The sequence below is a fragment of the Cuculus canorus genome, chromosome 13 (assembly GCF_017976375.1).
Source record: "Cuculus canorus isolate bCucCan1 chromosome 13, bCucCan1.pri, whole genome shotgun sequence".
Taxonomy (NCBI): Eukaryota; Metazoa; Chordata; class Aves; order Cuculiformes; family Cuculidae; genus Cuculus; species Cuculus canorus.
This window is the reverse complement of record NC_071413.1, coordinates 21,092,511-21,114,363: the sequence shown is the minus strand read 5'-3', so window position 1 is coordinate 21,114,363 and position 21,853 is coordinate 21,092,511. Positions and strand designations below refer to the sequence as shown.

At 48.2% G+C, this 21,853-nt stretch overlaps 1 protein-coding gene across 1 annotated transcript in view; it reads left to right on the top strand.

The window, feature by feature from the left end:
- LOC104055938 (guanine nucleotide-binding protein G(o) subunit alpha) overlaps window positions 1-21,548 on the top strand; it is a 47,197-nt gene extending 25,649 nt beyond the window's left edge. Inside the window, exons 2-5 of the mRNA XM_009557127.2 lie at window positions 39-167; window positions 835-964; window positions 9,231-9,384; window positions 13,803-21,548. Of these exons, the coding sequence (XP_009555422.2) occupies window positions 39-167; window positions 835-964; window positions 9,231-9,384; window positions 13,803-13,990 (601 nt within the window). The 3' untranslated portion in view covers window positions 13,991-21,548. The remainder of the gene's footprint in view (window positions 1-38; window positions 168-834; window positions 965-9,230; window positions 9,385-13,802) is intronic.
- Window positions 21,549-21,853: the final 305 nt, after the last annotated feature.

Genomic DNA, 21,853 nt, shown 5'->3' with positions numbered 1-21,853 from the left:
CTTATCTGTTTTCTTTCTCTTTTCCCTTCTTCTCTTAGCTACCTAGACAGCTTAGATCGAATCGGAGCTGCAGACTACCAGCCCACGGAGCAGGATATCCTCCGAACCAGGGTCAAAACAACTGGCATTGTAGAAACCCACTTCACATTCAAAAACCTCCACTTCAGGTTAGTCTAAAATTGCATATACAGGTAAATTTTCAGGGCATCTCTTTGTTACAGGATTTCCCCATAGTTCCCAAAGAAGAAATTGTTAAAGTGTTAAAGTCAAGGATGACTCCCACTGCAGGGGACACAGCATTTCTGGGAATCAATAATATGCAATGTGTGGCAATCTTGTCTTGAAAATCACTGCCTTTAAGATAGAAGCTCCTGGTACCTTTTTTTAACCCAAACGACACCTCTTTGTTTGGAGGTGTAACACGAGATTGGCTCCACACCTGATAAAAATATTTGGCCAGATCTTTTCTCTAAAATGGGTCTAACATCTGTGGTTAACACTACATATTGGCCCTCGTGATACTAGCCAGCAGAGAGAAGAGGGAATGAAGGCAGAAAGCCACACTCACTATTTAGAGCATATAAAACAAGAGCATGCGGTGTTCGACCTCCACAGAGCCTTTGGGACTCAGCACGCTCCTGCAAGTCCCCACATCCCCTGCTGTAACTGCTCCTCCTGGTGCTCCTCAGCTCCAGGCTCTGGAGAAGACTCAACCAGTGATTAAAAGACCTGTTGTTTTTTGTTTGGAGCCTTCCAGGGACTGTGTGGTCTGAACATGCTAAAGTTTCCTCAAAATAAAGAAAGAGCGGGTGCTGATGGTGTTCTGTTCCGTAGGCTCTTTGATGTCGGGGGCCAGCGGTCAGAACGCAAGAAGTGGATTCACTGCTTTGAGGATGTCACAGCGATCATTTTCTGCGTCGCACTGAGTGGCTATGACCAGGTGCTCCACGAAGATGAAACCACGGTGAGTCTAACTGGGTCTTGGAGGCCCAAACACTTCTTTACGGGATATTGCATAGCCAGCAACTGCTCAGACATCGACGAATGCTCACTGGGGTGCTACAGCAATGTGCTTTTGTCAGTCACTCCCCCTTGACTCTGAAATCCTGGGGAAATTTGTCCTCCTCCACACTCTTCAAAATCAAGTCCTGCATGCCCAGGTACCACTTCCTTCCACTGGTAAAGTCGTGGTGTTTTATTTCTCTTTTCTAGCTGATGTGTTGGTTTTCAAAAGATGTTGACAGGATCCCTTATCCAGAAAGAGAGGAGATCTAGCTAGATGGGCTTCTAAAATGGGAGCGGTCATGCTATGCTGCAGAGGTGCAGGACAGTCGTGCACGCCTGAAGCAGGCTTGGCCTCCGTGTATAATCTGTTTCTTCAGGCTGCAGAAATTCATTTTCCTGAGTGAGACTGGAACTGTTTGATTCCTCAGGTAATTTGCTCTAGGAGAGCTTTTATGACTTCCCACTGTGACATTAGGCTCAAAATGCCATCTGGAAATAAAGCTAGTGAGGAGCTGTGTGCTCCCTGGAATTAGAGTGCAATTAACACAAGTGAATTAAATACACAGAAAGGCGGCAAGAAGACTCATTACTGTATTCTGCCCATTCATTCAGTGTGATGGGGGTGCATGCTTTTGGGACTAACGATGACTGCGGCAGGCACACACTTGCATTTGTCTAACGAAAAGGAATCGGAGATGGTACTCAAACATTGGTAATGATTTCATTTGTGCCTGATCTGCAGCAGCATGGAGGGCTCATTCCTGCCAGCTCAGTCTCTCTGAGGGTCTTTATTCTCCTGCAGGCAAAGATGTCAGGCTTGCAGAAAGCTGTTGAGGGGAACTGAATTGAGGGAGTGATTGCTATTAGTTGTCAGTTGTCTCTTCTTGAAAAGGCTGGAGGGAGCTGTGGTTTCTGGTCTCTTTGAGCCAGGTTTGTGAGCCCTGGTAAACTGTGACAAAGTCACCTGGTTGTTGGGTTGTACTGATGCCAGAATTCAGGGTGGTAGTAACATCACAACTATGTCCCTCCAGACTGACTGAGACACCCTACACCCTATCATGTCATTAAAGGAGGTTGTGGAGAGGAGGGAGCTGGCCTCTTCTCCCAAGTGACAGGGGACAGGACAAGAGGGAATGGCCTGAAGCTCCGCCAGGGGAGGTTCAGGCTGGACATCAGGAAAAAAATTTTCACGGAAATGGTCATTGGGCACTGGAGCAGCTGCCCAGAGAGGGGGTGGAGTCATCTTCCCTGGAGGTATTTAAGGGACAGGTGGACGAGGTGCTGAGGGACATGGTTTAGGGAGTGTTAGGAATGGTTGGACTCGATGATCCAGTGGGTCCTTTCCAACCTAGTAGTTCTATGATTCTATAATTCTATGCCCGCTTATTTGTCATCCTCAGTTGTCATCTCCCTCTAACCCTGGCCCTGATATGCTCAAGGATGATCAGTCCTGTAGGATTTGCTGGGGAGGAACCAAAATCTCCTGATGTGATTTGAAAAACCCAGCCATGCACTCAATGCTCTACAGGAGAGTAGGGGAAACACATCCAGGAGATTAAGACCAATACGCGGGAAGAGGGCAGACCCGTGGGACAGGGAGCAAAGCTGTTTTCTGCGCAGAGAGCAAGGTGCTCTGTAGGTATAACTTGGGCTGTGACACCCAAACAGGTCACCCTTGGCCAGTCTACACAAGCCAGAGCCTTGTGATTCAAAGCCATGGAGCATGAAGTGGAAGAGCCTGAATGCCAATGTCATTTTTTAAAGGTCAGCCTTAACTGAGCTCCTCAGAGATGGAAGTTACAGCATCTCTGCTGGGGTTAGTGAGCTCTGCCGGTGACTATCCATCTGTCATCCAGTACCACCCCAGTGATGAGCCGAGTCCCAGCTCAGCCTCCCCTCTGAAGTGCCCCACTGCAGAAACTGGGATTTGTGCAGCTAGCACTTTGCTCTTACGTTTGGAAAGCTTTCCGGAGGAAAGACCTAAGTTGGAGCTCCACTCCGGCGCAGTGCTGACATTTCCTTGCTATTTCAATCCCTTTTCACAAAGTGTTTCTGGGGATGCTGAGCAACAGGAGGGCAGAGGCAGCTGCTGTTCATTTACACATTCGGCGTAAACGGGGAAAGGATTCGGCACCACCACCACCGCGCCTGCAGGACACCCCCGCCTAACCCAAATAAACAAGCCTGAGCGAGGCCAATGCAAATAGGAAAAAAATGACTGTGTCAGATCTTGTCTGCCCTATTACACCCCCAGCACAAATGGCAGGTGGAAAACGCAGCACCCACAGACTCTGGCCCTCTCCCAGATGAATCCCCAAGCATTCGATCTCCTCCCTGCTAGCATGGTTCCTCCAAAAACCCAGCAGTAAAAGCAGCATCTCTTCAGTCAGCTGATTTGCCGTCTGTCTGCATCTGTCATATCTGCTGGCTTTAATGACGTAAATCAGCTTTTATTGCTTCTCACTTAGAAAACACAAAGAAGAGGCAGCTGAAAGAGTGAGCTGGGTGCTGTTCCTCCATCTTCATTTTCTATAGAGAAGCTTTTTACGGTCCAGGCATTTCCAGCTGTATTAAGCCACTGAAGGTTTGGGGGCTGTACAGATGCCTCTGTGGGTACAAAAAGACTTGTAAAGCTTTCATTGCTGGCTTGGAGCCATGAGAGAGACAGAGCCCTACTGCAGCTCAGGTGCCCAAAAAGATGCTTGCAAAGCCAGTGTGTGAAGAGAATAGCTTTTCCTTGTGTGCTTAGTGCCCTGTGGACAACAATCACAGGATTTCACAGGGGTTTTTTGCTCTTCTCTAAGTCAAACCTCACTCCGGGAGGAGCTCAGTTAAAGTCAGCCTAACATGGAGCAGGAACTCGCCTTGTTAAGTTTGGTTGCCACAAGGACATGGGGACCAGCAGAGCTGTAGGGTCAGCTTGTCTCAGGAACAACAGGTTACTGTGAATCCTTTCAACTGAGACTGAGCAAAGAGCTGGTTAAACAAGCCTGGGTGAAATTCGCCCTGACCTGTCCCTGCCCTTAAAATTAAAGCACAGCTCTACACTTGGAAAGTTTTTTTCGTCATTTATTGCACTCTTTTCTTTAAAAGACTGAGCACCCGTGCTCCTGCAGCAGGTAAAAAAGGGCTATCGTGTGCCAAGCTGTTACTCCCTTGGACCAGATAGTCTTTTATAAGGGATATATTTCCTCTCCAATTCCCTGCCACAAAGAGCAACACAGTGAGATTCAAGGAAAGCAATTACTTCTCTGTGTCTGGATCAGAAAGACATAAATAAAATAAAACTTTCTGCATCTGTGATTTCTAGGCCCGTACACCTGTAAAGACCACGCTTTGCATAGAAGCAGGGAAATTCAGCAGTCCATTGCTGCCAGCCACAGCTGGAGCCCGTGAGGCAAAATTACACCCTTTGCCCAGCCCATCCAACTCACACGATGCTGACTTCAAGGTATTACACCTGCCTCTGTATCTGCCTTTACCGAATCAGTCACAAGTTGCTGCAGGGCCCTCTGTTGTATTTGCACACAGTGGGAATGTCCTGATTTAACTGACTGAGCAACTCCATGGATTATTTTTTCCATAACAAGGCTATTTTGGCTCATTTGTTACTTATCTTCATGTTTTGTAAGCTGAGTTTACAGGAGGAAAAAGCCTCAGGTCTGTAACCTGGGAGGTGAGAGGGACAGCGATTACATTGATCACTAAAACTGAAGAAAATTATTAATTAGGGTAGATTTGTGTTGCTCCTTCTAAGTGGAATTCCTAATGGGATTTAAGAGAAGACAGGAATGGCATGGGCGCTATCGTGGAAATCATATCCTCTTTGGTCTTTTCCTCACAAATTCAAAGGAGTCATAGCAACAGAATCATAGAATCATGGAATGGTTTGGGTTGGAAGAGGCCTTAAAGATCATCCAGTTCCAATGCCCCTGCCGTGGGCAGAAGCACGTCCCACTAGCTCAGGCTGCCCAAGGCCCATCCAACCTGGCCTTGAACACCTCCAGGGAGGAGGCATCCACGATTTCTCTGGGCAACCTGTTCCAGTGTTCATGCTACACATTGCTGCCTCTGCAACTAAGGTATTTAGGTCATCCATATCTAGCCAAGACATACAAGTATTGTTCCTCTTCCTGTTTCTGAGCATGGGATGGGTTGAAGGCGCTGTGCTGGTGACCCTTGGTGTGCGTTAGTGTCAGCCTGTTCGTTCATATTTCATTGCATGACCTGGATAGCATGCTCTCTCTGCTGTCATTGAGCAAGGAAAATTGAATTGCAGCACTCAGAAATTGCCTTAGGAGTGACAAAGCAAGTGGAATTGGCTTTGGCATCTTAGGATATATAAGCTGGAGGGGGAAATATGGAGTTCCTGTGCCTAAGATAACCATCGGTGTCCTTAGAGTTCTGACAGCACTTGATCACCAAGGAAAATAAAAAGATTGAATGGACTGTGTGTGGCAGGAATAACCAGGTCTCCTCCCATACCCTAGTGAAGACAAGATGGGGTTTGTGAGTGTGTTTCTGCCTGGGCACAGTCTTTCCTTCGTCCCTCACACTCAATAGAAAGCTGCTTGCCCTTCACATCAGCAATGGGAATGTGGTTGTGCAATGACATCTGAACTCTGCTATAAGCAATTCTGTCTCCTGTCCTGGGCAGGAACAGTTAACTGGACTTTTAATTTGTATGGGTGAGTAGTTATTCCTCTGTAACGGGGCTGGTAGTGCTGCTTTCCTTGTTGGAGTGTGAAGTGTTTGCAGGTGTAAAAATTTGAAGTACTTATTTTGAAATAGGAAGAAGCCGACATTTCAAGGCACCTTTCCTTAATGATAGTAGGGAAAAGCATCACAATGGGTCCAAAACCAGGTGAAGTATTTTGCATCACTTCATATAAAAGTATGAGAAGTATAGTCTTTAATGCCTCCTAGCAGAGTAGGCACAGCTGCCCCATCACCGCAGCACGGCTGCTCCTGAGAGGGACCCTGGGGGAGCTTTAAGGGTCTAAAAAGTTCTTTTCACTATGGTTTTGCTGGTAGGAAGGGGATTATTTGGAGGCCCTAACTTCTCACTCCTCCTTTAGCAGGAGCCTGTCCTTTCACGTGTGGTACCCAGAGACTGACTCTCCATCCTCACATCCCGGCCGAGGCCTGCCTGAGCTGTTAGAGGTCTCCTACAAGCATCTGTTAAACTAATAACAGTTGGAAAGGGAGGCAGCGAAGCATTCCTGATGTTAGCCAGCACTGGGACAGCTTGCATCTGTGTGGGGGCTCCCAGAAGCTCTCCAGAGGTGTGACAGCATTTCACACAGGGCTCCACGGTATGGTAACAGACACATCCATACCTGCTCAGCAGGATATTGCTCTGCACCTCGGCCATGCACAGAAAGCAGTTCCTTGCTTTAGTATAACGCCTTCTTCTCTTTAGTGATGGGGAAGGAAAAGGTGGATTTTAAGACCAGAGGCTTTCCCAGGTAAATAGGGAGGAGTGAGCAGATTGACGGTTGTATTTACTCAGCTAACCGGCTGAGCTGGGGGAAGAAGCAACATGTAGGGTCCAGAAAGCCATGTCAGGCAGCTTTAGGAGGCTTCAAGACTTCATTTCTGGAATTTGAAAGGAATAGAGGACATTTATTGTAACTGTCATTTTCTGCAGGAAAGTATTGGTTTGTTCTGGTTATGACTGGATGGTCAGAGTCACTGTTTCTTGGGAAAACACTCTCATTTCTTAACAGGTATAAACAAAAGTTAATCAAACCATATAAGCGGAGCAGGAGGATTTCTGTAGGATCCTTATGTAGTCTTGCTGCTGTAGGAAAGCCAGCTTCCCTTAACCACAAAGCCTAGCTCAGGAGAAGTCCTCAGTTTCTTTTTCTTGACCAAAACGGATGTCATCCATCGTGCTTCACGTGTCACGAGGTGCAGCTGCACACCACTGCTCCCGCTGGGGCTGCGCGGCCAGGTACTGGGCTGGTGAGGTGCAGCGTGGTAAGTACTGTGACCTCCAGGCTGGTGGCTGCTGCAGGTGAGGGATTGGTCTAACCCATGAGCAGTGTTCATGTGTTTCTACATGCTTTTATTTTAAATAAATGAGAGTGATTTAAATGTCATTTAAAATGTTCTGCAAGAGGACCCTACTTAGAAAACAGTTAACTGTATTTTCTTTCTGTTCCCCTGACCAACCTCCGCTTTCTTCTCTCCTCCCAAAGGCTTTGGGTAGCCCAGGATCTCCTGTACAAAACCTTTGCAGGTTTATGCATGGTTACAAGTTTGACACCACAAGTAGCAGAGGAGCTTTGCTCTGGGGCTCCCCCACCAGCCAGTACAGACTGGGTTAGCAAAAAACAGCAACAAGACATGGGATGATCCACATGAGCAAATATCTTGCAACTGAAACCCAATAAGTAAATGCATTTTGGCGTTTGCACATGATCATGTCTTCCCTATGTGTTGATACAATGCATGACGGGGAGATGCTCAGTCGTTTGAAGTCTGGTACCAAAACGTGTGGTGTACAGTACAGAAAATCGCGCATGTCCTATTTCCCTCTGGGTTGGATTGGATGTTTCTTTCATACACAGAGCCACTTTCATCCAAATAAAACTTGCTGCAGCAGCTAAAGTATATCAATGAAAAAGAAAGCGGTAATCAATAGAGTGCTGGGCTCAACTATGCTGCTTGCGCGGGTGTGAAACAGAGCAGGAGAGGGGTGACAGCCCCCATCTGCCTCCTGCACCACTCTGAATTTCCAAATCCGTGACGGGGACGTGCTGCACCCAGCCAAAAATCCCTCTGGCAAGGAGGCGGTGCTGCCCTTTTCTCTCTAGAGTCTTTCCTGCGGTCGCTGTAACCAGTCTCATATATGCACTAGTGGGTTTGGGAAGTGCTGTCCCAAGGAAATGCCGCTGGGAAAAGCTGAGGAGCCGGTCTGGTCTGTACCATGCATTGCCTTTGATAACCCCCTGACTCTTGGGTGTGCTTCGTCCTCACCGCGCCTGCTCTCTCCGCTACCCGGCTCCCGGCTGAGAGATGGCCACGCGACCGGCGTGTGCACTCCGGCATCGGCCTCGTGTGCCAAACTTCGCCAGCCTCAGCACCTTCACAGCTTATCCTCGGCCGTCTGACCTTATCTAGCCAAACAAAGGCCAAAAAATGAGCATTTGAGAGACCAACTAAATTTGGCAGGTATGAAGCTTCTCTTGAACTGAGAAAAAAAAAAAAAAAGAAAACCAAGTTGAGAGTTGAAAGCAGCAAGGAACATGACACTTGGTTGACTTTGCCGTGAGCTCTTTCCACCACCATAAAATCATGTGGCAGACTTTGCAACCCTCTAACTGGTCTGTTTTTTTCATTCCTCGTATCTCTCTCCTTTCCTGTGTCTTTTTTTGCATGACCTGTAACTAAAAATCTGACTTCTTGTTCTGCGTGCATTGGAACATCTGGCTCTTCTGCTGGCGAGTAGCTAATGTTCTTCTAGAGGCATGAGCTAACATCCATGGTAGCTGCCTGACTTCTAGTCTGGTTGTTCTGAGATGCCCTTGTTACATTTTTATCCTTTTTCTATTATTTCCTCTTGCTTTTTCACTTTTGTCCTCTCTGCCAGACATTTTCTGTTGAGCCGTCTTCCAAGAGTACTAAATAAAAAATTTAAACAATTGAAGGCCCACTGACACTAAACAAAATAACAAACGCTGGCAAAGCTCACGGCAAGGTCATATCCAAAATTATGTTGCCTTGATGTCTGCTTCCAACTCTAAATTAATTCAAGGATCCACCAGTCCTTGGTTAATGTATCCAACCAGTTGTGTGCCACGTGCACTCAAGAGTGTAAAAAAAATAAATATTAAAAAAAATGAATGAAAACGTTTTAGAAAATCTGCATGAGCTACACGGACATATCAATCTGATCGAAGGGCAAAAGTAACTCCCAATCCATGCATGGTGCATGATGATTTCTGAGGGCTGGGATCCCGTAAATTACATGCTATGTGAAATCACAACAGCTCTGTATAGTCAAATGCCCTTGAATTACTAACTGTATGTCAAATGTTATAGGGACTGCATCTGTGTATGTATACGTTCAGCTGTATGTATACGTAAATTTATCATGTATATCGTAGCTTTTCTTTTTTTGTTTTCCTCCTTAATTTAGTTGTTTTAGATTTCCCTATATGTTGAACATCCCTGAGTCACTGTCTTTGGCCTGATGGGATCTCTCCTTTCTGTTGCAGAACCGCATGCACGAATCACTGAAGCTTTTTGACAGCATCTGCAACAACAAATGGTTCACAGATACGTCTATAATCCTCTTTTTAAACAAGAAGGACATATTTGAGGAGAAAATTAAGAAATCTCCACTGACTATCTGCTTTCCTGAGTACACAGGTAATGAGAAAGTTGGCTGTACAGGAGCGCGTGGCAAAGGGTTTACAGGGCGCTTCCCATCCAGCCTGATACTCTCGTGTATTGCAGACAATAAGGCTGAAGATCCATAGCTGAGGGTCCCATTCACCTCCCTGCAAGTTTTATTTCAATAAATGCCATAGGATCCCTCCCACCATGTTTAGTGGCCCACATAAAACCTGAGGATGACTTAAACACAAGTTCTCTGCCAGCAAAGGGCCTTCAGCACTAATCAGGGCTTTCAATCTCAGCCCCATGGATGTTTCCGATGCTGAGTCCACACCTGCAGGTGTGGGGCTGGCAGTATGCTCCCTAAACCCATGCCCTGGTTTTCCAGCATCCTCAGGAACATGAACCTTCTTGCAGATCTCTCAGAGAGACTTGGTAAGCTTGACTATCCCAAGTGGAGACGGGTCTGTGGGAGACCAAGGCACAGGTAGAATAATAGAATGTCCTGAGTAGGAAGAGACCCACAAGGATCATCAAGTCCAACTCCTGTCCCTGCACAGGACAACCCAAACATTCACACCAGGTGTCTGAGGGCGTTGGCCAAATGCTTCTGGAATATTGTGAGGCTTGGCGCAGTAACTGCTTTCCTGGGAGCTGTTCCAGTGCTCCACCACCCTCTGGGGGAAGAAACATTTCCTAATGTCCAAGCTAACCTTCCCCTGGCACATCCTCCTGCCGTTCCCTTGGGTCCTGTCATTGGTCACCAGAGAGAAGAGATGAGATCAGTGCCTGCTCCTCCTCCTCCCTTTGTGAGAAAGCTGTAGTCCATGATGAGGTCTCCCCTCAGTCTCCTCTTCACCAGGCTGAACAGACCAAGTGTCTGTAGCCGCTCGTCATACAGCTTCCCCTCTAACCCTTCACCAGCATCGTGGCCCTTGGTTGTTAGCCTGTTGTCAGGTGGAGTGCAGCTTTGCTGTTTCATAACCTGTCACATTCCCCTGTCATCCTTGCTGACCACGAGGATCCCTCTGCAGTTCCTGGCCACTGTCCCACTGGTGGGCACGAAGGGGCTGCAGGATCAGCCCTCCAACACTCAGGTAGCAGGTCCCACAACTAGACTGCTTCAGCCCAAGCTGTGAATTTTTATCATGTTAAGTTTAGGATGTCCCCAGTTTCACTCTCAGGCTTGCTGACGTCAAGCACCTGGACATGGAAACATTGCCAGTCAAATGCAGAAAGACAACAAGGTGCTTGATTTTGTTATGCGCTGGCCAGCCACACCTCTTAACCCACAGTGTAGACAGAGAAGAGCCGCAGCAAGCCGTGCCCCGGGCTTTGCTGGGGCGGAGGTGGCCTTAGTGGTACCTGGAGACCAGAGCAGAGGCTCTGCACAAAGGCAGTGCACAAGGAGCCCTCGCTTCTGCTGGCTGCCTGGCGTCTGACCTGGCAATGACGAGAATACATCACCCGTGCAAAGGCTGCAGCTGCACCCTGCCGCTTCCCGCTGCATCTCGCCAGCTTCCACAAACCCTCATTACCATTCCAAGACAGCATAAAAATAAACTTTTATCGTCATGAATTATTTAAGCTCACCAGAGACATCCAGATGAATCAAGCCGACAGACAGAGAAGCAGATCTCTTTGTCAGGAAACGTAGTTGTGAACCGGCAGCACCAAGAGTGTCACATTTCTGGGCAGGCCAACAAATTATTAACCAGGGCTTCCTATCTCAGGGCACTTGATTTTTCACTGTGAATAGGAAAAAGTGATGTATCATTGCTCCTTTGGGCTGAATGGCCTGTGACCCTGGAGCTGAAAGACTCCCTCTGAATTCAGAACATCACCTGCAGACTTCCTCTCCAGGGAAGTTTGGGATGTTTGTCACTACCAACACATTTTAGTCGTCTATTTGTCCACTTAGTACAGACACAACCAACGTATGCCTAACATGTTTGTCTAAAAAGATCTACCAATGGAACAGTCTTTACAGTTGAAAGCTCACAATAATGCCAATCCACAATTTTTCTGATTACAAATTAGATTGCCGCTTGCCATCTTTTGGATGGCTTGTAAAGCAGATCATCACCATCCCTTTTATAGCAGAGATTCTATGTACTGGAAGGGTTTTATAATACCTTTTTCCTCCGTGAAGCAAACCTGCAACTTTCAGTCCTTCCTGATCAAATTTTGTGGACCTGGTTTTGTGGACCTTCACTGAAGTCTTGCAATAACCCCTCTCTGAAATAATATTCTTACATATCCCCAGTGGCAAAGAGACTAGAACAAGGAATGCCATTTTAGATACAACTGCTTCTTCCCGAGCTATCTCAGCCCAAGAGAAGCTCAGTGGGGGAGGCAGACCCTCGTATGCACGTAGCAAAGCCATCGGCTGACCATGCAGAGGAAAACAAATCTAGCTTGTTTCTTGAGCACTTAGTTTCTTGAGCTCCAGGTGGAGCAAACCAATCCTCCCTAAACCTCACAGGACGCCAAAGATGCTCTAAATCCCTTTGAGGTGCTCTTTTGGAAGCTGGGAGTTGTCACAAAGCCAGGGATCCTCCACAGGCCTCTTTTCCCTCTTGTGTCATCAGAGTGGGCTGGAGGTCTGAAGGCTGAAGGTCCTTCCGCTGATCCAATAGGGATGTGAACCAGAAGTGAAGAATGTCTCACCCCAGAACGTTCAGTAATGCTGTTAAAAGCTGGAAGTTAGCTCATGGTAACGTTAAACCAGACTTTGGACCCAAGCAAACACTTAAGCTTACTCACCCCTGCTTCACTGACCCCAGGTTAGAGGATGAAGCCCTCATGGCCTTGTTAAAGAGCAACATTATTCGAAGTTGCTCTGGAGTTAAAAAGAACTATTTGGTGAAAACCTATAAAACAAGTGGACTTTGAGCATCACAAGTCAGTTCTGCAAAATGCTTTTAATAAAATTGAGTTTTTTATGTCCATTAGTTCTGCTAACAGAGAATTATTGGAGGATTGCATCCACAAATTTGCTCGCTGTATGCTGGAGCACTGACTGTTTCCATCCCCTTAATTCACTCATGCTTTTAACTAATTCACAATACTTAGCGAAGAAGCAGCAGCATCCAGGACATGCTTAAACCAAGCTGGCATTAGTGATTCCCTGCTCTCTCAGAAGGAATCCAGCATCTAAATCCTCATGCCTTTGAATAACCAACTTCCCTTTCATAAAATACCCTCCTGGTGGGACACAGCATGTGGATCGCTTCTCAAACTTTCTACATGGGTGTTCATGCAAGAACCTGCTCCCAGCAAACACTTTGCTTCTCTTACTTGAAGCGTATTCTAAAGTCTCATGGTCTTCATGAGCTCGTGTCTTCAATTAGTGATGCCTGTCTACGTGAGTGGAGGTAGTTTCCCAGCTCAGGTCCTTTCAACCATAGCGAATCTCAAGCCCCAGTAGGCTTCTTTGTAGCAGATAACATTTCCCATCAGTAAAGCGTTGTGGAGGGAGAAGGATCCAAAGGCGTTAGCAGTGTTACCAGTGTAGAGGCCTCCAGGGCGCGGGGCACAGGCACTCGGCCGTACCCAGCGCTGCTGGAGGGCTGCACCCCAGACCAGCCAGAGAAACTGAGTTTATTAGACCTGAGCAGTTGCCCAAATGGAGCTCTGTATGTGAGCAGTGTCAAGGCTGCCCAGATGAGACAGGATCTGCTCTTTTGCATGACTGCTCTGAAGCTTTTTTTTGCCACAAAGCCTGATGGTTAGTAAGGTTTGGCAGAGAGATCTTTGTACATCAAAACAAGAAACTCCTCATAGTGCAATTTTAGCCACAGCTGTAGCAGAGGGGCCTGCGAACCCAGTTTCACAAAAAGAAAAACATTTTGTGTTAGCTTTGTCATGTTTTGTTTGAGGAAACCCCACTTTGCTCTGTAACACGGACTGGATCTTTTCATGTCCTTTTCTCTTAGCGATTCAGGGAAAGGAGGGCACAGGTACTGATACTGCCCTCAATTCATGGACATTTTAGCTCCTGTTTTCCATCAAAAGCTGAAACTTTAGTAAAAAAAAATCTAAAAAGAGGGAAGAAAAGCTAAGCCTTTGCACCAGGTCAAGCACTTGCCACATTCTTGCCACAGGTCTTTTCTCATTTTTGTCAGCGTTATGTGGAATTTCTTCTACTTTTCCTATCATAGCCTGTCTAACTCTCAGTTGCCTCATCCATTTCATCTCTATAGACTATAAACAGCAACTCAGAATAAAAATACAGCTGTCCTGACAGCCAGAGAGCACCTCCTTCCCTGCAGCGATCCTGGCTGCTAATCACGCCCGTCACTGAGAAGGAGCTGGAGTGGCTGGGTTGCAGCAGCCCTGTAGGAGCTCCCCACATCCCTCCAACAGGGCGCTTGTGGGCACCCTATGGATTTAGTGTTACAGTGTTACTTTAACCCACCCTTTTTCCTTTCGTCTTGGCTCTCTTATAGGCCCCAGCTCTTTCACGGAGGCGGTGGCTTACATCCAGGCTCAGTACGAGAGCAAGAACAAGTCCGCCAACAAGGAGATTTACACACACATCACCTGTGCCACTGACACCAATAACATCCAGTTCGTTTTCGACGCCGTCACAGATGTCATCATTGCCAACAACCTGCGGGGTTGCGGACTCTACTAAAGCCCTCTCCTCTCCTTCTCTCCTGCACCCACTGGGAGCATCCTCTGGTCCCACAGACAGGTCCTCTCTCTTTCTCTTTTTTCCTCCTCAGAAGATGATGAGGAAGAAATACCTAAATCCCTTCTCTCATCCCAGAAAACTTTGCAGCAAGTTCTGCAAGTTCCCCAGCCCCATTTTATTTTGTTTTGGTTTATTTTTAGTTCATTCCCTTGCTGCTCATTCTATTCCTCTGTTCCATTTCACAGCACTGTAGAGGGAGCAAACAAGTTTCCCACAAAGTGCATTTCAACTGCCAAAAGACAAAAATAATTTAGTTTTTAAGAAAAAAAATCAAAGCCTTAAAATACTGGTCCGCAACACTGTAGTTTAGAACTGAAACTTTTTATTTTTTCCTTGAAATTAAGGGAATTTTTTTAATTCTCCTGGTTATTTAGCTTTTTTTAAAAACACTATTCCTTTGGGAAGTGCTAGATTACAGCAAGATCACTTTGAGGGTACTTTATGACTCCTGTTCCTACCCCAAAGTTGGAGTGTTGAACGCAGCCACCACAGCTTGGATTTGTATATTCTCCCCTTTCCCAGACAGCTATTTGAACAAGTTAAACAGCCATATCAAGTTCTGCTGGTGTCTAAGACGGACACAGTAACATAACCTACTAAGCCTTGTCTAAAAGCATCCGTTACTGGTAACAGTTTTACCTCAAGCCTTTCAAAATTAATGTTAAAACGTGCCTAGTGGTCTCAGTAACCCATTTCTTAGGCGCTTCGCTGGATGCCACCAAGCCGTGGGGCTGAGCAGGGTGGTGGCGGCTAGTCCTGGACCCCTGGAGCGTGGGCAGCAAGGATGCCCGGGCATGGTGTGCTGGTGGGGACCCTGCACGGGGGGGGCATCCTGACAAGGCTGCCAGCTTGGGTACCCAGCAACCTTTCCCAAAGCACTTCTCAGCCTTGTGATTTCAGCACAGCTGATGCTGCTGCAGATGCACAATGTCTCTTTGAAAACTGCAGCCCTGAAATGCTGGGGTGCACCAAAAATATTTATCCCTGAGTTCTTGTAGGCAGAGTTTGACCTTCGAGTAGGTGAGGTGCAGAGAGGTGCTTAGGGAAGGCTCACCATGACAGCACAATGCACAGGAGCCTCGTGGCTCTTTCTCACACTTTGGGCATCTAAATGAGAAGCCTGACCTTGCACTCTCATCCTCGGCCGAACAGAAGCAGGTGGCTTAGCTGTGCTCTCTCCTGCCTGGGCATCCAGGAGAGACAGCTCCACGTTTGGTGTCTCCAGTCAGAGTTTCGCTTTACCAGTATCTAAAGCAAGAGGGGTGGTTTATACTGGCCGTGTAGAGGCTAGGGGAGACTCAGGGAGCTGATTTGAACTAAGTGATGGAGTAGGAAGGAAATGTGCAAGGAAGAGAGGAAGGGAGTAAGGAAGGGCAGGGGCAGGGGTGTGGAAAAGGCAAGGTAGCACCCAGCACAGTAAAACATGGGGACACAGAAGGGTTGACAAACACAGCTGGGCTGGATTACTTGTGGCCATCCATCTGCTGTCATCCAGAGCTCTGGGTGCTGTTGGGGTGGAGGCAGAGAAGAGTATGGCAGATGGGCTGTCACCTCTGGGAGTGTGAAGGGATCCTTAGAAGTCCACCCTGAAAGGTTGTTTGGTGTCTGGGTGAGATGGCTACCTCTGAGGTCCCACTAAACATGGCACGTGGGGGCACAGAATCACAGAATCACCAGGTTGGAAAGGACTGGATCATCGAGTCCAACCATTCCTAACACTCCCTAAACCATGTCCCTCAGCACTTCATCCACCCTTTCCTTAAACACCTCTAGGGAAGGTGACTCGACCACCTCCCTGGGCAGCTGTTCCAGTGCCCAATGTCTCTTTCTGTGAAGAATTTTTTTCTGATATCCAACCTGAACCTCCCCTGGCGGAGCTTCAGGCCATTCCTCCTTGTCCTGTCCCCTGTCACTTGGGAGCAGAGCCCAGCTCCCTCCTCTCCACAACCTCCTTTTAGGTAGTTGTAGAGAGCAATAAGGTCTCCCCTCAGCCTCCTCTTCTCCAGGCTAAACAACCCCAGCTCTCTCAGCCGCTCCTCGTAAGACTTGTTCTCCAGCCCCTTCACCAGCTTTGTTGCTCTTCTCTGGACACGCTCCAGAGCCTCAACATCCTTCTTGTGGTGAGGGGTCCAGAACTGAACACAGTATTCAAGGTGCGGTCTCACCAGTGCCGAGTACAGAGGGAGAATCACCTCCCTGGACCTGCTGGTGACCCCATTTCTGATCCAAGCCAAGATTCCATTGGCCTTCTTGGCCACCTGGGCACACTGCTGGCTCATGTTCAGTCGGCTGTCAACCAGCACCCCCAGGTCCTTCTCTTCCGTGCAGCTCTCCAGCCACTCTTCCCCCAGTCTGTAGCACTGCACAGGGCTGTTGTGCCCCAAGTGCAGGACCCGGCATTTGGCCTTGTTGAACCTCAGGTAGGCAGGTGAGCAACATTGATTCCTGCCTCTTCTCTGCCTTTTTGAAAAGTCCATGATCTTGGAAAATGTGAGGCTTTCCGGGCCAGCCACAAGTTCAGCTGGTCCAAGTTTCCTCCAGTGCTGTGCCCAAGAGGGACAATATCTCGTTTCTCACTGTGCCTGTCTAGGAGGAGCAGCATGAGAGCAGCCCAACGCAGCGCAGCCCAAAGGCAAGGGGGGACAGGGAAAGGAGCAGGCGTGGTGGCGTGGGACAAAGAGGACCAGTGCGGGAGGTTTGGGCAGAGGCCGTTTGGGACAGAAGTTGCAGAAGGGAGATGAGGCAGGTTGAGACAGCAGGGAGAATGGGAAGAAGTCATCTTGGAGGCAAAGGAAAGTTCCCATCAGAAGTTGTGCTCTGCTGGGACGGTGCTCATGGGATGTCCGTGACAAAACCCCAGCCAGGGATACAAGCGGGAGCACTGCAGGGCAAACAGGGGAGTCCTTCAGAGGAGAAAAAGAAGGCTCCCAGCCATCTAACCAACTCACAGCTGTGTCAGTAGCCCCTACATAGCATTAAAGGATAAAACTATTTACTGTTGTACAGTGAGGACCTACTGCTGCTCTGCAAGGTGCTAACATCAATAACGCTGTGTCTCTGCCTCATGCTACTCTGGCCCAAAGGAGTACCCACCTTTCTCTTCACTGTCTTAGCCTTAAAATACCTCCAGTGGCATCAGCTCCCACAGAGAGCTGTCTGGCAGCGCAGCCAGGAGCCCCTCCCTTCTCTTCACATCACACGTTGCTACATCCCGCCTGTGTGTCCTGCTTCCCTGGGTCCCAGGCCCCTTCCCATTTAATGCCAGCACACTCTGCTGTACAACCATAAACCAAAGGAACACTGACCACAAGACCTGTGCATTTAGTTGTGTTTGGTTTAGCGTAGGATTTTCAGAGTCAGTGGGAAGGAGTCTCAAAGAAAGGATTTTCAGTTGGAAGCACCTGCCCAGTTCTGTGGTTCTTTGGAGGGGACTGGCCATGTGCCCTGACCCTGAGAAGATTTATGTGCCTGTGGATCTCTGGTCCCTGGAGACTAAAGCAAAGGGAATGACAGCAAAATGCAACCAACCTGTTTGTTTTTGCAGGAAGAGGAGTTCAGTGCATGAATAGATGATGTGAAAAAATAGATACGCAGAACTCAGATGCACCTCTGCCAATCTGCCCCTTGACCCCAGGCCAGTCTTTCTGCTCGCACACCATCTGCTGATCTCAGAGGTCGTTTTACTCCAGGTGAAAGCTGGGCTGCTGCCTGGCATCATTCAATGGGACCAGTCCCTCACTTTGCTTTTCAAGGCAGTGGATAATGGCAAGGGGACAGACAGTGTTTCTGCCACAGAGGGGTCAGGGAACTGGCTGGCAGGATGCACAGGGACAGAACGGCTCCGGGAGCTTGTCCCATGCAGATGACCAGGTCCCACTAGTAATACCTACCGTTCAAATGTGCGTTGACTGTCAAATTAAGGGCTGAGAAACTGAATGTCCATTACACTTGGTACCTAACATGTATGTAACTGCTAGACCTGCAGTGAAAGACCAAAGGTGTGTGCAGTGGTGCTCTCATGGCTTCCGCTGGCAGCAAGGCAGGTGTTTATTAGGCTCTTTCAGAAGGGATAGATCAGCAGCACTAGGAGTTTGGAGGTTTTCTGTTCCCACCCCATGCTGTGTGTGTGACATTTTATCAGAGCAAATAAGTAGCAAAAGCTGTTCCCAGTGAAGGTAGCACCAAGCCAAGGCTTCAGGAGTTCTCAGCATAAAGCGCACAAGAGCATTTTGGTAAAGACAGTTTGAATTACCTCAACTCCAAACCCTGTGAAATGCAGCCAAGTCCCCCGTGCCAGCTGGGAGCATTTGTGCTGTGCTCTGGGCCGTATTCAGGGAGCCTGTGCCCGGCTCTGCCAGCTGAGAGGTCCAGACCCCTCCTGCCCCAGCCGCTCCAACTAGTTCCCTGGCACATTGGTGATAACCCATGACTGGTGCTCCATTGGGAGGAAAGGGAGAAAAGAGGAGGAAATGTTGACAGATGGATCCTTTCCTTTCATTTTCTTTGGCATATTGTGTGTTCAAAGCTTGATTTCAGCTGACATTCCCTCCCTCACACGAGCGTCGTGAGGATTCACTGACAAAAGCTGGAAACAGCATTTGGAAGATGAAATGCTTCCAGCGTTAAACACTACTATTACTCCCGCTTGATGGCCACGTATAAATTTTTGTCTCCAGTCTGCCTGCCAAAGGATTACTCACCACTGGCTTTCTGCATCCTCCCAGGCCTCTTCTGACAGATGTGCCTTCTGCAGGCAATTCTTGCCCCGTGCTTTTTCTAAGCACAGGCAATCCTTGCAGCAGTTACCTAGAAAGAAGACCTTGAAATACATCACCTGCTTTCAAAAGCCTTCTTCGTAACAACCCCTTGTGCTCTGCAATTGCAATCTGAACTGAGACCCTCTGAGGCCCTGAGCTGGTTTAGGTCACAGTGTCCATGTAGCAGGGATGTTGCAACTGGTACAGCTGTGTCAGAAATCACACTAGGGCACAGGAGACACATTTTAAAAGCACAGAATTGGAATGTATACACCCTGCTGCCCTTCAAAGCTAAGGTGGGAATGTGCAGAATTTGCCCTGGTCACTTGAGAGATGCAGAGAGGTTTTTGCTGGCTCAGGTCACTTATCCAGCAGCAGCATTCAAGGGGTGTTGAGTTGCAAGCAGTGCTAACAACTCGCAATGAGCCCCAGACAGCAGCCAAAAGAAAGAAAGAAGAAAGCCCCCACCTTGCTCCATCAGCAATGAGAAGGTTGGGCGTGTAAGAGCCATGAGGCAAAAAAAATGCACGTAGGTCCTTTAAACAACAATTTCGATTAAATGGGGAAACCTGTAGATGAGGCTGCAGGGATAAGATGCAGAGCACCACGCTCCTTGGGAGGATGTGGTTCCTGGGCTCATTAGGAGAACCAGCAATAAATATGCACTGGGAAAGCACACATTAAAATACAGCCACTTCAAAGGCCAGTTTTTTCTTTAGCAAATGAGAGGTCATGCTTGTGCTTGTACATACCGCCGTCGGAGCCCAGCCAGGCGGCAGGGCAGCAGGACCACTTGGTGAGGCCGCCTGGCCCCTCCGCCTGCCCTCACAGGTCTGTCCCTGCTGCCCCTGCTCTGCCGCAGGGTCCAGCGAGGGGTTGGTCGGCTTCCCACCACCGCCTCCCAGAAATGCTTCCAATCTCTCTCAGGAGTTTTGTATGAGAATTAGCTTCTTGCTTTCAGCCAGCTTTCCTGGACGGCCAGCCAGCCTGTCCTCCAACGGAGGAGCCAGCCTCCTCAGTAGATGTGACTTTGTTTTACGGGACACTTAAAGTATTAACGGGAGCAGTCTATGCTGTGATGTACACTAAAACGTATCTGGTGGTTTTAATCTATTGTGGCATGAGCCCAGTGTTTGCCTGCAAGGGAACAGACTTTGTTCTCAGGCCAGGAATGCAAGCTCCAAGAGGTCAGGATGGGACATAGATGATGTTCTTCTGCCAAAACAACCCCCGTGCCCAGTAGCTGCTGCACAGAGCGTTGGGCAGCCCAGCCATGCGCAGGGGGCAGCTGGGAGCGGCAGACGTCCCCCATGGGGTTTGTGCAGTACGAGGGACCAGCCCTGCGCCATAGCCACTGCGGTCTGAGAATTTTTGCAGCCAAAAAAAATCTCCTGCTGGAGCCAGGGAGGCATTTGTTGTGGAGTTCCTGGGAATAAGGCTGACCATTTGTCAATTAGAGAAGCTTAGCTCTAGTGTGTTTGTGTCTTTGATGTGGGCCAGGTTTGCCTTGAGGCTTACAACCAAAAACTCCGCAACCATTTCCAAGCAGACTTGCAAACTCATTAGTGATCTGATGCGGGAAGCATCTGAGTCAGTGGATTTGGTGCTGCTGATCATCATCCAGAAACGCCAAACCCATCACACGCTCGCAACCCCAATGCTCACACAACAAAGCAGGGGCATGCACCAGGTGGCACAGAAGAGCAGACCGTGGTCTTGCCACTACCTCCCCAGAGGAAAGGGCAGACAGAATCACTCTCCTGAAGCGCCCCGAGACTTGAGTGTACATTATCATTTCTGCGCTCGTGCAACACCAGATAATTGATGCTGACAGATATAGGTAGGTGACCTATATAAGACCTTATGCTGAGAGCGTGGCTGCAGAAAGGAGCTTGCAACAGGACCACTTATGTCCAAGCCAGCAGCCTGTGAGCTCTTTAATCATGCTGCAATGGCTAGCTAGCAAACACAAGCAAGTACCACCCTGAAATGCCAATGTGTTATTAAGAGCAGGAGTAACAAAATCTCTGGCTGACACCATGCAGTGGAAGGAAAGGGGAGGGAGCCAGACTGGGGACAGGGTAAAACCATCTCCATTGCCCAAAAAGGGTATCTCCATTGTCTGGAGGCACTGGGTGCAGCAAGGATTGGGGGGGAGGCAGCCCAGTGCTCACTTCCTTGGCCCCTTTCCCACTTAGTGCCTTGGATATCAATGTTGAGACCAAATCCTAACAGAAGAAGCAGCTCTGAGTCTAAACCCCCAGTCCAGGTAGAGAGAGGAGATCATAGCGTGTAACAACACAGTTTTCAGCATTGCCCGAGTCTCACCAGTTTTTCCAGTGCTGGAGCAACCTGGCAGCATCGGGCAAGCAAATAGGTTGTTTGAAGACTGGCTGTTGCCCCATTAAATAGCCCAGTTCCTAATTTAACATCCTCAGCCCTATTCCTCCCAGCTCCCTTTTCCCCCTTCAGCTCAACAAGGGAACAGTGACCATCACCCTGCCTCTGGGCTCCCTATCGCACTTCCTCCTGAAGGATCATTGGAGGCTGCCACGATTTCCCTTTTGCTGGTTTCCCGCTGAATCATTTCTCTTGCATGTTTGATGGCCCAAACTGTATTAACTGTAATTTTGTATGAAGAGTGACTGTCCATTGGTTTAGTAGAGCGTTAGATATTGTAATAATTTATTGGCTGTCGGTAATGTATTTATTAGTTACAGAATGTTAATAAAGTGCCAGCTCTTTTCTAGTGTGAGAGGGTTTTTATTGCGTCTCCCTTGAATGCATCCACCTTCTTGAGCCTGTTATTTACCCTGCATCTGCTGTGTGCACATGGGCATACGACACACACGCCCATGGCATCAGTCATCTGCCACAGCCTCATTTACCCAGAAATAAGGAATTTGAAGTGGATATAATCAAAAGATATTTCATTTTATGTAAGTATCCAATGGCAATTTTCCCTTTTCCCCCCTCCACCCCAAGTAGAACAACTTTACTAAAGCTTCTGTTTGTTCCTTAGCTTCTTGAAATTAGACTCTTTTGC